The 16735-nt window shown below is 43.8% G+C and overlaps 1 protein-coding gene across 3 annotated transcripts in view; it reads right to left on the minus strand.

Annotated features, from left to right (window-relative positions):
- DOCK3 (dedicator of cytokinesis 3) overlaps nt 1-16735 on the minus strand; it is a 1365978-nt gene that overhangs the window by 659343 nt on the left and 689900 nt on the right. For all 3 annotated transcript variants that reach the window (XM_085625129.1, XM_085625128.1, XM_085625127.1), the window contains exon 5: nt 2875-2971. In XM_085625129.1, coding sequence (XP_085481255.1) covers nt 2875-2971 — 97 coding nt within the window. The remainder of the gene's footprint in view (nt 1-2874; nt 2972-16735) is intronic.

The following is a 16735-nucleotide window of genomic DNA, read 5'->3' on the forward strand; positions in this document are numbered from 1 at the left end:
TGTATGAATTCAAAGCACTAAAGAAAAAAATACTTGAAATGTTGACAGATCGTCAATTGCTCTTCCACCAATTATGAGAGTTCCTTTTCCCTTCTCACCTTCCAGAAAAAAAACGTCAATTAACTCACCACTAATGTCACAGAAAGACTCTGAATCACATCTGATCAGAATCGAACTCTCTCTTCCTCCGTCCTACTTCCCCAACTCACCTAATAACTAATTTTATATACTTCCCCAGTTATAAGTGATGCACCCTGATGGCCGAGTCACAGTATACATACCTTCAATAAATAAATAAATATGAATAGCGAAATATAGAGAACATCTGCCATTTCTAAGGGGTGTAAATAATTAATGTTAGCCCTTCCTAAATTTATGGTACACCATTTATCCGCCTAGCATGGATGAAAGGTTGAGTCTGCCTTTCTGTCATGCAAACATGGGACCTTCAGATAACACACCTGACTGTAGCGATTGATCAGCTCACCGACTCAGCTTTTTAGGTGAATATTCGCAAATATTTAAGTTTGTGAATGTTCTCAAACTTTCAAGGGAAATGCTATCCTGAAATGCTCACTCCCTGAATGTCATTTACTCCCATGCAGTATTACTCCGTCATGGAGTACAGTTGTGCATAAGTCAAGGAGTTTAAGCATGTAAGTTCACCTGTTGCAAATACCCTTGACTTGTAAATCGAGCCTTTTGAGCGGGTAAGTTAGACTTACAGTAGCTCTGTAAATTGGGGCCTGAATATTTGAACCGAAATACAACGTTTCCGGTCAGATTTTAGGATTATGGTCAAACAAAAAGCAAGAAAACAATGTTCTGTTCTGCAGAAACTTGTCATTTATAATAATACAACTGAAATGTAGGCAGATTCAAAAACGGCCATTGCACGCATCAATTTGTGCCACTGAGGATATCTCTGTTGGGTGATAGGGTGATATCACAAGCTCAGCCTAGTCATACCACTACATCACACAGTCTTAGGAACAATTATATCAAACAATTCAAGTGCATTCGATAAGTCAATGCAGCACTAACCCCAGTACACACAGTAAAATGCTTTAAATGAGAGCAAACAAATCTGTGATAGAAGAACACATAGGCTATATGTACTGAACTATTTCGGCTGAGAGATGAATCCTTTAAAACACTATGCAATTTTGCAAAGGCCGTCAACGCTTCCTTTTCTGTAGTCAGTTCCTCATGGGCGTCTGACGTTGCAGGTACGTCACAATATTATGCAGTAAGGAACCTATCATAAGACATATTCTCATGGGAGAGTAACTAGCTACAGAACTTCCAAAGTGTATTCTGCACCAGCCAAATTATTCCTGTAAAAAGAGCCCAGTGCATGCATATGAAGAAGCCGGTGATTTTGGTTTGACATAACCTTTAGAGCTCTTCCCTCTTTTGGAACAAACAGTACCACAACACCTTTACATGGAACTGTATTCATTTATTTAAAAAAAGAGAAATTGTAAGTGCCCTATTTGGAGTTCGTCAGACAGCGTACCACGCCACAAAAAAGTGCCAGACGAGGGTCTCCACCTAACCTGAGGTTAGCATGTTCTATTCAGAGTCGGGGCAACCACTGAGTTTCCCTCAGCAAAGCCTTTGCTGGCTCTGCCAGTGGAAAACTTCAACGACGACAATGGGGCGTTGGTCAAAGTACATCTTACTGTCTACCATATATATGACAGACATTCCGCTGTATGTTTCAGCTCTTTAGGACCACAAGAGAAAGTCTGGTGGCCCAGAACAGGAAAACCAAAAAAATGACCCTCACACGTAGAGTGAAAACTGCCACTCCCACTTTTGCAGTTTGTTTATGAAAAACTAAAACTTTGATGTGAGGTTCTACTAAACATGGCATCCACATAGCAAAGCTTCAGTGCCTTTAGGGAAGCACCTTGGCAGCAACTCGTCTGAAGGGACAGATTTCTCTATCAGGCAGGGAAAGAGCTCTCAATATGGCGGACTGTAGTCCAGCAGGGATGCAAAGTACATCCCTCCGCACCCTTTGTGAAGTGGAATACGACTCACAAAGTCTGTCAAGTGGGGAAGGGGGGTTAGATCTACCATAAAGTTTGCAACTTCTCTAGTACAAAGCTAGCTTTCTAGTCATTAGAGCAATCACAAATCAATTAAATTCAAACGTATTCATTGACCCACATTTCTAGCGATGCAGGAATTAATTTGTCATCAGCATTTTATATTAGCAATGTACTCCTTCCTTCATCTGTTTGTTTAGTTGTGAGTGTCCTTTTCTGCAACTTACTGTCCTGGAGTCTTCTCCATTCTCCCGCGTCAGTCACTTGTCATCAATTTGCTTGTTTGAATTCAGTTAAACTCAGTTCTCCTTATCGGTACCCGTTTTATCTGCTCACCTCAAGTGGAGTATAATCAGTGCGCTCCTTTTTGTTCAGCTCGAACTTCCATTACTTATTCCATGACTTGACTTTCACGTCATTAGCATTTAGAATCGTGCTAGGCGGAGTAACTATCTTTATTTTGTGTGTGGTCGTCATCATTTTTTGTTTTTAAAAAATTCAAATGTAAAACCATCCAAGCAATGTAATTAAATCGACTAACGTGAAAGAAAATATAAAACATACCCTGGAAGAACAATGTCCTATAAGGTCCATTTAAAGACAGATCAGCTGCAGGGGCGTAACACAGGCCCCCCCATCCCCAGCAGTGCGGGGGGCCCAAGCTCCAGGGGGCCCCCTCAGCACTGCACTTCTGCCGGGGAGCCCCTGATGGAGTCCGGAGGGGGCCCTTCCACGTACCTTGCAGGGGGGCCCCCTCAATTATAGTTACGCCACTGATCCTCTGTGTTCCTAGCAATCTGCCTGACTGGGTACTCACCACATATAGCTGCTTCCATAGGAAGGACCATTCCTGCAGCGTGGTGGTTACCTCGGTGACAACAGTATCTTCCACGGGCACCACCGTCTCGTACTGGCTGCAAAGAACAGAGGGAAGCGGTGAGTTCAGACATCAACTCATTACAAGTGTGAAAGTTTTCATCAAAGAAGTAACAACATACTGGCAACTGCGCCCAACACATAACAATGACATATGAAACATACTGGGGTGTGAAATGGGATTTTTTTTTTAACAACAAAGTCAATAGTGCAAAGAGGATAAAGGGTTTTGTGGATGTGGAAATCAGGTCACTCAGACACGATCGTTTCAGTGTCACATTTTTAGGTCTGGCTTGACAGCGCAATGCTGTCTGGGATATTATTCCCAATGCAGGTAGGTGTACACATCTGATCTTTGGCTCCACAGACAGGAGCATCTCTCTTACCTCATGCAATTTGGTCTTTCATTCCTCTTTTAAGGACTAGTTGACATCTCAAAAGTACAATGAATCATGACATGTTAACGTCTTTATATCATAGAGGCACTGTTTACAGAAAGCTACCTTTTTTTTATTTTTCTCATTGCAGCAGGCCTTTTTAGGTCTCGCATGACCCAACGCATGCGCTGGTCTGGCGAGACTTATTGAGAGGGCTCCAAAAAGTGCTACCAGGCCAGCCTAGAGCTACAGTGGATGTGCGCGGGCGCGCGCGCCGCGCTTGGCTGCGATTACTTTCACTTTCGCGGCCGCTTTGATGTTTGATCGCGATCGCGATCACTTTTGCGGCCAATAGGTCTCGCTTTTGGGACCTTATAAGTATTTAGTTATGCAACTGTTGCATGGCTAATCACTTATAAGGTCCCAAAGGCGAGACCTATTGGCTATGCCAATGCTTGTTATGTTATGGTCAGAGCTGAAATTCAAGCCAGGCCTACTGGCTTTAATTATATCATCGTATGAGAGTGGTTTAAACAAAAACCACCATCCAGATGCTTAATTTCAACTGGATTACAATTTTCAGAAAATGAAACAGATATGCTGATCCCATCACAGTGTTGTACAGAAAAGAGTTAATACAAAAGAAAGAAGCCTTATATTTACCATTGGGGCTATCGGCGGCATTCTTGAGCCGCGGGGGATGCCGCTTGCCGAAGCGCTTAGGGCCGTGACCAGAGGCCATGTGCCAGTCTTGTACCGGGTTCTAGGCTTGCTGTTGGACACCTGGCGGGCCGCTGACACCCACGATCTCCCCCAGCATCATCGTGCCCCCGCATCATCGGCCATTTCAGGTCGTGCGGGGGGGTTGCCTTGTGAGGATGGCTGCGGCAGATTGGTGTTCTTGGCTGCAGCTCAGTGCCCTGTGGTGGCAGCTGCGAATACCTTGGCGACTCTGTGGAGAGTGAGGGGGCCCGCCTGATCTTGGCCGAGTCTGGCCTTGAATGACTGTCTCTACTGCGGAGGTTGCAGAGCGGCCCGCTTGAGTTTGAACGGCCCCTCTGTCCTGTCAGTCGGCCAGTGCCTTCAATCCGTGGTATCCTGAGCGTCCCCCGGGGGCCCTTTCTGCCTGCTCCCCGTGGTCTGCTGAGGCCCTGTGGCCTGGTCGGATCGTGTGGGGCTTGTATTCGCGGCGCTGAGGCCCTCTACACCGAGCGTCCCCATATTCCCACGCCGGAGGGGCCTGTGCTCTCGAGAGGAGCAGTTAGTTGGACTGGTACTGGGTGCACGGGTGTTGGACGGGCCCGGTTGAGACTATGGCCAAGCAGAGCATGCTCGATAAATACACGGGCCCTGGGGCCGTGGCGGCGGCACCGACGGGAGGACAGGGAGTGGGTCCTGAGATACCAGACAATTCTGCGCTCATGGCCACGCTTACGTAGTCTCGAGATGTCCTCGATGCTAAGATCGGAGCGGTAGGCTCAGATGTCATGCTCTGCGGAACACGGTGGCCCGCATCACAGAGACTGAAACGCGGATATCGGGGGTGGAGGAAGAAGTTACTACTCTACAGAAACGCGTGGCCACCCTCGAGACAACCAGGCGGGGCCTGGCGACACGTGTGGAGAACACAGAGGGCCGCGCCAGGTGAAACAACCTCCGCTTTGTTGGTTTTCCGTAAGGATGTGAGGGGGGGACATGGAGCAGTTTCTTACTCGATGGTTGGAGAGTTGGGTTCCCCCGGAGTTCCTGTCCCCTTGCTTTGTGATAGAGCGCGCTCACCGTGCTCTTATGCAAAAACCTCCGCCTGGGGCCCATCTGAAGCCCGCCATTGCAAACTTGTTGAACTATCATGACCATGACATAATTTTAAACAGGCTAGGGCCAAGGAACATTTACTTTTGAAAATGCGCGTATATTGATTTTTCCTGACTATACAAAGCTAGTTCAAAAACGGAGGCAGTCATTCTTATCCGCTAAGGCAAGACTCAGAGACATTAATCTTCCATAAGCTCTGCTATATCCGGCTTGCTGCGGGTGGTATATAGATCCCGGACCGATTTCTTCAACACGCCGGAAGAGAAGGTACAGCTGCGTCCTCACTCCCCGCCTCCAAGGGACTCTGACTCTTCCTCTAGTGAGGCTGCTCGCAAGCATTCTCAACTGAAACCTAAAGATCGCCGGCGGTCCAGATACCAACGCCTATCCCGCTCCTGCAGTGTGGCCTCCAGGGCCGGTTTGGCCTTCCAGCAGATTCCTTCAGGCTCCTAATTGAAGGGGGAGCTCACAGTCCCTGATAACTCAGATATTGTCGTATGGATCGGTAGGGTTCATGTGAAGGCCGGCTTCCATGTTGGGCTTCCAGTAGAGGGGCTGCCCGCCGATTTTGGGCTGTACATTGGGGATCCATTGGCTGAGGTGCACCGGGACTCCCAGTTGGGGTCTGCGGGTGACACTCACCGCGACAGATGCTTCAGTGTTATTGGAGTATAGGGTGGGGGGTTTGTTGGGATGTTTTGGTTTCTGTTTATGTTTTTGTTATCAAGTCGCACTCCATTGCTCCACTATTGGCCCACTAGGCTTGGGCCGCACACTCTTCTCTGCACCCCACCATTCTACCACGGTCCTCCATGGCCGGATCACCTGACGGGCCCGGGATTCCTCTGAGGCTTTCAGGGTGGTGAGCTGGAATGTCAGGGGACCCTGGATAAAATCAAGAGGGGGGCTATCCTCCAATATGCTAAGAGGGCCCATGCAGATATACTCATGGTACAGGAAACGTATCTTATGGGCTCGAAGGCCCTCTGCTTTCAGCGGTATGGCTACACACAAGTGTTTCATTCTGGATTTGTGAGAGGGTCACGGGGGTGGCAATCTTGATTCACCGCAGAGTCCCATATACACATACTAAGACGTGGGGCGACACCCAGAGGCGGTACTTGTTTCTGCAAGGCATGATCAGGGAAGAACCAGTAGTATTGGGATGTGTCTATGTCCCCCCTCCTCTTTCCTGGACACAGCTGGAGCGGCTCATGGCACTAAGGGCAGATATTCTGGACGGTCTATCTGTAATAGGGGGAGACTGGAATGATGTCTTGGACATAGCCATGGATCGCTGGCGGCCAGGGGAGGGCGCTGTGACTGGTCCAGTCACAAAACTTTCCTCCCTAATATCAGCCCTCCACTGGGTAGACCCCTGGCGCCGGTTGCACAGAGAGGACCAGGGCTACACATTTCTCTCTGCGGTTCATAATTTCTTCTCCCGCCTGGATTATCTGTTCGTTCCCAGGGCAGCTGCGGCTCGGGTAGTGGAGGCAGATATTCTCCCGTGGGGTCTTTCCGACCATTCATCGGTGTCTCTGACGCTGCGAATGGGATGGGCGAGGCGGCCCTTCCGTTGGCTTCTCTCGACGTGGAATCTCCAGAAGGCGGACTATAGGAGTGCCTAGAGGGTGCGCTAGATCAATACTTGACGCTTAATGTGGGGTCGGTTTCGGAGGCAGAACCTATATGGGAGGCAATGAAGCCCACCCTGCGGGGAGTGGATATCTCCTATTGTGCGGCAGCTCGTAGGACTCAGAGGGAGGCCCTGCTTCAAGCTGAGACAAATATTGGGGAACTTGAGCATCGTAGTCGATAAGAGGGGGGACACCTTATACAACAGCAGCTGCACCTGGGGCAACAGAACTATGCAGCCCTCCTCCTCGATGAGGCCCGTCTTGCCTGGTTGGCAACGTGCAGCCAAGTCTATCAGTGGGGGGATAAATCCAGTAAGATGCTTCCTAGGCTTTGTCAGGGGTTGTTTCATTCTCAACCCCTCCCCGAGATAGTGGGCCCGGATGGAGGGTCTCTCACAGACTCCCTGGATATCGCCGAAAGCTTTTCTACATATTTCGCAGAGCTGTACGCCCCCAAAGAAAGCCTCCATGAGGATGTGATAGGCCAGTTCCTGGATGAACTCCCGCCTCAGGCATTATCTGACGAGGTGAGCGTGGAGCTGGATCTCCCACTTACTGTGGAAGAATTGGGAGCAGCCCTGGGAGACCTGAACTCGGGTAAGGAGCCGGGGCCCAATGGGTTACCCTATGAGTTCTTTAAGAAATTCGTTTTGCAGCTAGGACCTCATTACCTCAGGGTTGTAGAAGAGTCTTGTGAGCAGGGTTGCCTCCCGCAGAATTGGAGACATGCCGAGGTGGTGGTGGTTTCATAAACCGGGAAGACTCCCGGACCAGCATGCTTCATATTGCCCCATCTCGATCCTAAACGTGGAGGCCAAAATATTGGCCAAGGCATTGGCTAACCGCTTGCGGACCCATATCACCACTCTTATCCACCCTGATCGATCTGGGTTCATGCCTCTCTCATGTACACCTCTGCACTTGAATTTCCCTCTGATTAATTCATCTCGTTTTCTACATTACCTTTATCTCTCACTACCTCACCCCCTGGAGTACTGTGCTTCTTTTTCTCTCTCCACAGTTCCTTCTTCCTATCTCTTTCTTTCTCTCTAACTCTCTACCACACTGTAAAATCTTACCTACTTCTTTAACTCTCGTTATCTACCTACATTTTTCTCTTTCTACCTCTCTTTATCTTTCCTTATAGTTTGCTCACGTTTCTCTATCTACTTTACTTCTCTTTCTACCTGACAGATCTTTCTACATCATCTCTAGCTCTACCCATTCTCTCTCTACTTCACGTATTTAGCTATACTATTCTCTTTATGTCTCTGTCCATCTCCTGCATTCTGCATCCCCCCCTTTTCTCCTGGTTAGCAAGGTCACGGAACTGCCTAGCCAGAGAAGTGCACACATATAAACAGGTCAAGAGAGACATGGCAGTGGAAGAGAAGTTCGGAGAAAGTTATTCGATTTTAACGAATGCGATAGTGAAAATCCTTAGAGCAGAACTTTGATTTTCAATGTTGCATCGATAAAGCCAGTATTGAAGGGAGCAATAATTGTGATTAAAAAAATATTTGGCAACTAAAGCTGCAATTTCAAGTGCTGTGTGCAAATATGTTATTTCAATACCTTGCACTAGTCCACTAAACATCTAACAAGTCACCATTACCATGTTGGCATACAACGAGAGTAACAAGATGATTAGAAACAGAATTCCATTTAAAACGTTGTAGTTGCAAGTACAAAAATGTGGATCTATACTCAGTGCTTAATTTGTGAAAGAAACAGTGCTGGTGCCCGAACTCTGCTAAAGGCCGGTGGCGGTGCAATTAGACATCAGCGCGCTGAATGCAAAGGATAGTAGTCTTTGATCCACTTCCAGACACTCCTGTCTGTTTTTTATCGCTCTTGCAGGTTCTCGCTTTCTCTCTTTGTTATGGTGTGACCGTCTTTCTCGCCCTGTGCCTTTCTGATATGTTTCTCCTTCTCTTGCACTTGGTAAAATATCTGATGCTGGAAATACGTTCTAGTGCCCAGAAATAAGTGCTGGTGCCCCCGACTGGCAATCATCATCTCAAATTAAGCACTGTCTATACTCTAAAAAAATGCCTATATCAATTCTTGTTCAAGCTTATTTTTTATTATTTGGCTCGTGGACACCTAAAATCTTGAGCTTTCAGCAGTGTTTGTTTACCCTGTTCTCAATGTTTAATAAATAATTCAATATTGTTTGGCTTGAATGACGCAAAAGGGGGTAATAAATTCAAAGCTATTCCAAGCAGAGAGTCCTAAAATATATCTTGTCTGAGGCCGCAGAAATCAGTAAGATGTCCCTGGCAAAGGCACCAGCACCATGCAACAACTCTGGTGCATAACTTGAGAAAGCTTATTTTTAAGGTGCTGTTTTAACATTCACTTCTTAAATGGAGCCTGATCTCTGCCCTACCCTTCTAATCTCTCAACTTCCATACAAGAAGACAAGCTGATAAATGTGATCACATTACACCTTTGGTCAGCAGCCTTGATTACTATTTGATCATCCAAGACAAGTAACTGAAGAGAAATGGGCAATGTGAAGCAGTGATGAACCAAGGTTCCCATAAACCCTAAAGTAAGCAAGGGAAGGGGCAGAATATTGTATATACATACATACGTACTGAGTCCTAAATATTGTTTTAAAAAATATAACATTTACCAGTGTTAACATCAATAATGCAATATCTGGTAGCCAAAAGTTATGAAAAATATCTATGTAAGACAAAATTCTGACAATGATATTCTGGTACTAGACCGTAAAAGAAAGTCATAATTGGATATCGGGGTGCAGTTGGTTTCTCACATCCTCCGGAAATGATACTCCAGTCAATTCTGCATTGATGACAACTATGACACCAAGGGGCGCACATGGTTAAGGTAGTAGACAGATATAGTCACCTTTGTCGCTTCATGAAACAGAGGGTTCAGGGTGAAAACAAAAAGTGCACGCAGAACAGCACTGCTACCATCTGGGCTAGACAAGACCACTGCCTGGACCACGATGTGAAAATAATATTCTGGCCAAGTTAAAGACATCAGGCCAGCGATGCAAAAATAACTGACATGCAGCAGATTGTTCTGAAGAATTCACATTATCATCAATCCAAAAGCAACAGTCTAGGCTAATGCCTAATATAGAGTTGTGAACATGTTATTTATGGCTTACTCAGATGTCCAGGATTCACTTCAAGGCCACTATCTTAACAAATATCAAAACAAACCCAATATTTCTACAATTGTGCTTTTAGGTACAGGAGGAACATTAATTTCCAAATCATAGTAAAGCAAGATTTTATTTTTTTTTAAATATTTTGCACTTACAGCACTTTCCAAGAGCTTTGGGTGCTATCATCAAAGTGAGAAATGGTAATCGCAGGAGGAGGTGCACACCATATAGGAAAGGATTTCTCTGTGAAGGTTCTTTATCCATTAATAAAGGTCATATTGAGCTCAGGGATTACCCATTAAAATACAGTTAGCACTCAAGAATGTTACAAAGAGGTTGTGACCATTAATTCAAAAGACAGCCACATGCTCAATCAATATCAGCAAACAGAATGACACACTGTGAGTCCCAAGCTACCCTGGGTTGGGTTAGGTTACGCAACACCTCTATGTTTCATCCACTTTCAGAAAATCATTAGCAACTAATTCTATTAATGAATCAGAACATTTATTAAGGTTGATAATAATGAAAGGCGAGAGAAACATAGGAACAAAAGGTGAAAAGTTGTATTAAGTTAAGCTTAAGGCAGACAAAGTCCAAACTTATCACAAGCTGGAAACATAGCCCTGTGGGGCCTAAAAAGTTTTACTTTTGCTTTCGTGACAAATTTTGTAAAACACTCATGGTCAAGGCCTTTTGGCTCTTTCTGAGGGTCTTCTTCATAGAGAATGAGTGAGTGAGATTTAATTCAACAAACCTGAGCCTTGAATTTGTGGGTTCTGGCCAAAATATTTTGAGCTCACCTGGCAGATGGCAGTCTGCACTGGGAAGTCATCTTAGTCTTCCCTTGAGTCACTTTGAATACAGCGATCTGTCAGGTATTTCATATTAGTAATAGGTCAATTGTACATGGAAGAATGTATTGTGAATTTAAATCATAGGTATGTTTAGTTTAAAGCTGGAAAGCAAGAGCTGCAGCTCAGACAGAGGCCAGGAAAGAAAACAAGATTGAAGCTGAAACCTTAAGGACAACACATGCCTAATGGAACACTTTAAATCAATGAAGACTGAGTGAGTTTTCTATAATGTATTCCCACCATGGTACGACCCATCAATGTTTAGATATTTAAGCTTTTATTTAAGCTAGTGAATTCCACTCCCACAGAAAGGAGATCAGATGTGGGATGGTTATCCAACCTCATTTCAAAGGTTTTAGAACACCAAGAAGAATATGCACAGAAAAATTATAGTCGGAATCAATCTGCCTCTTTAACATTGTCTTTTCTGTAGTGCTATATCGATGAAAATTAAAACAGTAATTGCCTCTTTCTCCAACTTGCAAACAATGAGAAATCCTAAAAGTCTTCATATAAGATCTGACTTCTTAAGGAGGTGTGACCTACCTCATATTCTCATAATTGTATGCATTACTAACTGTAAAATTGTACATAATTTGAAAGATTTATGGGTTGTCACCCTTTTGAATTGTATCCTTTCATTATGTTAAACAGTAGAGGGAGGGGGGTTCTTTGCCATCAGTTGTCATCAGAAAGACATTAATGTAGGAATAAAATATGATAGATACAAAGTTTCCACAAATTCTCTTAAGACACACTTGATTTTTTGTGAGTAGGTGTACATTCCTCTTGAAGTAAAACTCATGAAACAATGCTTTGGAAACCAGGTCCTTATCGTATAAATGTACATAATATGATCATTTTCTCCCCACAACATGTAGTATAACACTTCACAGTTCATCATGGTGCATTCAATACTGACTACAATTGTTTGTTGCTCACGGTATAGACGCAAATGAAAATCATATTACCGAACTGCTACTGGCACAGCCACACAAATTCTACTTGCTTGATCAATAAAATCAGGCCCCTGCTGCCTTAACCAACCTACCACTTATTAAGTAGTTAATGAAGCTCCACACACACATCATCTATTGGCCCTTAGATCTCACTTTGTCATTCAGTATTAGTGACTACAAAATCCTTCTCTGCAAACTTGATTCACACATGAAATTGAGAATAACGGTAATGGGATTGTTTATCTTCCTCATCCCCAATTTCAAAGAGCTTAGCCAAATGGACAAATCCAATCCACCATCCCACCTAATGCGAACTGCTGCTCTTCATGGACTGATCTTCCCAATGTCAAACAAACTTTACACTGAGCTCTCAGGGAAGCTACCATATGATTCCACTCCATGCTCATCAGTACTTTTAGAACACCAATCTATTCATACAAGGTTTTATTTTCAAATTAAAGATACAAATATTAAGTACTTGTTGAATGCCATCCAGATGGTAGTATTCCTAAGAATTGTTCAGTAAACAGTATATTGACCATCACAACCTGTCTATGCTAACCGTTTATGAGTCACATAATCTCCATCCAAGTTTCTCATGCAAGATGTTTTTGTTTCACCATCAACATTAAAGTGTGGTTTGTATCTCACATCACAAACATTATAAAATTGGATCAGCAATAGCAGTACACAAGAAAACTATAATTAACTGCAGGTTTCCGAGATGCTGTCCAGACTTGCTGCTCTCCTTGCTAAATTCTACAAATCCCCTTGCAATTGGCCATCATGATTTGACTCTGCAACTGTTCAATGCTAATTTAAATGCTTCATCTTCCATTGTCACTGCAACTAGGCACTGTGGCCCATCACACTCTTCTAGTTATCGCCAACCTTCTATGGAAACAGAGATAACTGCTGCTGTCAACCAATCAGTGGAAGGAAGACTGTGAAGTTATGTTGAAAAGCTATTTACATTAGGATATCAAATTCCAGCGTCTCCTCTTCTTGACCATCTCCCATATTGACCACATATTGGGAACAGGTAAACCTAATTTCATCCATTCTGTACACTTATCTTGTAAACTATTTGTTTAAATACATGTTCATACCAGCTAGATCAGCATACAACAACGGAAATGGATATGAAGGGTGCTAGAAAAAAGGCAAACTTTCCTGCAATCACCAAGGTATGAAATAGCAATGATCGCACAAGGAGGCCTTCCTTAGACTGAAAAGATTCTTCTCCAGGCATGCATGCACAATGGAAACAACACTCTCTAAACTACAGTATTGGACCTTTTGTAAGTTCACAGAGCTATCCATCCCATTCCCCCAATAATACTATTGTGGTTCTCTTCCTAACATTTGTAGATTGTCTCGTGACCTTCTTCTGAGAAAGAAGCAAACCTACTTGACCAAATCATAGCCCTGCTGATGTTCACCCTGTGGATCCAACAAAACTATATCCCCCACTTCTCATCCTTCTCTGACTTTGCACAGGTCCAGGAGGACACACTCACACAAATCAACAACCAAGACCATAATTTCATCAACTGACGTCTCTGCTATAAAATAATCAAAGTATGTCATTTAACTGCCATATACTCATTATTCGTATTCAATGGCTTTATTTCGATAAACAAATATCATAAAAGCAGAATTATCATTAAGACGATAAAAGTGGAACAATTATATACAATGGCTCCAAAAGGAGTTTAAAAGGATGTAATTGTTTTGTTAGTAAAAAAGTAACAATTTCATACCCAGAAAAATACCATTTATATACTTAACAATTTTTAACAGATTATAATAAATAAATTTGGTTAAAATGAGAATAAAAAAGACGTACTTCATATACAGCTATTAGATGTCATTTAAAAGAATAAAAATATGGGAAAAGCCAACATAAGGAGCACAATCACATTTCCAATTTCATTTAACACCTCCCTGCGCAGAAATTTGGATCTGATAAACCAAATACAACCAAGATACTTCGCCACACCACATACAAAGAGAGCTCTAGAGTCTGTTTTCAAAATCCGCAGGGCAGAGATGTGAGCTGTAGTGCCCAGTTGTCTACAAATTGGTTTGAGCCACTTTGATCTAGCTCTTGAATACGCTGGACACACAAACATGAGGTGAGCCACACTCTCTTTTGGTGCCTCGCAACAAGGGCAGTCCGCAATTGTCTGGCGCGGGGGGTTCCATTTTGCAGTAAGCTCACGTACCAAAAGAGAGCCTACTCTAAACTGTACATAGAGTGCCCTATCTCTTGGGATTTTGATAAAATCAAGGTACGGCTCTAGGGAAATATGTTGTTTGAACTGGTAGAATTCATCTGCCATCCTCCCCAGATTTGGATTGCTAAATTCCTGCATATCAACCCAAAGCCAGTATGCCTTTTTGAGCTCATCCTTACTAGGCGGGTTCTGGCCTTCCCAACACCTTTTGAGACCCAGAGTGAACACAAGTTTTTTGACGTTGTTGAGCCAGCTGACCCTATGATTACAATCCAGGCCAATTACCTCCTTAAGTGCGGTGGTATAGCAAGCAAGTTCAGGGGTTCGTAACAAACGGGCCCAAAAAAGCAATGGCCTTAATCTAGCAATGTCTTTAAAAGAACGTCTTCCCATATCGCTCATCAAGGGCTTGAGTGGAACATTGCAGGGGAGGGACACAAGCCCTCTCAAGATCTTATGTTCCGAACTTCTGATCTCTTGCATATTGTCAAACCCCCAAAGTTCTGCACCATACAGGGCGGAACTTACTGCCCTTGATGCATAGATCGTGAGCGCTGGGGCAACAGGTCTGCTACATGAGCGACGATGTTCCCTACCTATTGCCCCAGTCACATGCCTATGATTCAAAAGCATCTTATTGATGTGGGGTTTCCATTGCATTGTATCGGAAAGGCGAATACCCAAATAGTCAAAAGTGCTAACTCTTTTTAAAGATGCTCCACCCAAAGAAAAGATGTTCCTAAAGGGCTTATAGGGGCTGAATGTCATTAATTTAGTCTTTGTGGTGTTAATAGTCAACCCTCTTAATGAGCAGAAAAGATTATACCTATCTAAGAGCTTCTGCAACCCGACCGGGGTCTTAGAGATCAACAAGGTATCATCAGCGAAGAGGAGTGTAGGTATCCTATCTCCTGCCAGGGCTGGGGCATCAGATGGAATTTCCTGAAGAAAACTAACCACCCCATTCACATATAAAGAGAACAGGGTGGGGGACATAACACAGCCCTGGCGAACTCCTCTATTCACTGAGATTCTTTCAGTTTTCTGTTCTTGTGACCCCCATCTCACTTGGGCATAATTGTCCTCATGCAGTCGGACAAGCAGATTCAAAATAAACACAGGCATACCCATTTCTGCCAAGACTTCATATACTCATTAGAAAGCTTAGAGCATTTTACTAATACCTGGAGATGTACCTCAAAAGCTCGAGCAAAACAAAATTACTGCATGCTTCAAGAACTAAATGCATCTCACAAGATGATGGCAAACCGTTGGTAAATCTTTGGACAATTGTATTCATCTAGAAACAACAATAAGCAACCATCTACTCACTGAGGGAAAAAGCAACTCCTTCAGCGACTAGAAGTCTAGCTTTTGCAGCCTTCTGGGATTTGAAATGCTCTCAAATAAAGCAAGGAGCAAATACATTCAGACATCAGGGTCATACCTGCACACTGAATAATTTAAAACCAGGGACAATACCACTCCTCAAAGCCACCTCCTTTTGCTCTGCTGCTTAGGTAAACATATCCTGAGTATGACTAGTTCTTTCACAATGCTAGTAAGGGCATCGCCAACTAAGGAAGTCAAATAATGGACCCTGCCTCAAAAAAGTCTTTTTAACTGATGGGGAGCCATTGAACTGCAAAATGGTGTTTTGCCAGAGCACCAAACTTCCTTGCAAGTCTAAATGAGGCAGTTCAACTAAGGGTTTGCAAAAGGACATTTGTCCACTCGGCAGGTGGGTGGGGCATTTTTTTTATTTTACTCTTCCTCAACGACAGGGGAAGAAGAGCAAAAAAACACACATAAAAGTGTCCAATCCAAATCAAGCAAATTATATGTAAACCTCTGTCGGCCTGTACTTCATCGGATTGTCAGATGAGCATGTCAGAATTTTTTTTCTCAGCTCCAAAGTGATAAAGAAAACAGTATACAAACTTGTGCCACGAGTATAGGTTTTTGTTACAATCTGTAATGCACCAGACCTTACAGTCCTACATTTATGTATCATACATCTTTATATGTCTCGGCTTAACAGTCCTTTTCTGTTTAACCCACCAATTCTAAATCTGTACCTATTTCCTTCTACCATACAGCTAAGATTATTATTGGTCATGTTGGGAGTTAATCTGATGGAAACTGCAAGTCTCTCAATAATGCATACCACATTTCCAAATTCGCAGGCAGTCTATCGTCTCTTCTAGTTAGCCTCATTCTATTTCTTAAGCCACAGACCATTCAATCACCTTTCTAAGCCAGCTGGTTACATTTTGGATTTCAGGGCTTCTCCAATGTATTACCAGCAGAAATAGCAACGAAAAACCAATGAACCTTTTCTTTATTTTACTTTTTGTGTGACTAGCTCCTACTCCTAGCAAACATGCCTGAGGACGCAGAGGTAATTCAACTCGTATTTAACCTGATATTCTCCCAATACCGGTACCCAATGATCATTGATTCTTAGGCAGTTTCAGGTTGGGCGCTGATATATGACTTTAGTTTGTTTACATTTGAGACAATCTATACTCTTTAACAGGCACTACAAGAGTAATGTATATTCCGGGCACAAAATTGAACTGTATAAGACTAAGGGCCCGATTCCGATCTCGCTAGGAAAGCCCTCCGTACGACTCAGATCCGTAGGGCTTTCCAAGCGAGACGTGCTGCGGGAGTCTGAACAAGCGAGTACAATGCTGTCGTATACTTAAGGACTCTGTTCGCTCGGACTCCAATTGAACTCTATGGGAGCCCATGTACAGATGC

Source organism: Triturus cristatus, chromosome 9 (genome assembly GCF_964204655.1).
Source record: "Triturus cristatus chromosome 9, aTriCri1.1, whole genome shotgun sequence".
NCBI lineage: Eukaryota > Metazoa > Chordata > Amphibia > Caudata > Salamandridae > Triturus > Triturus cristatus.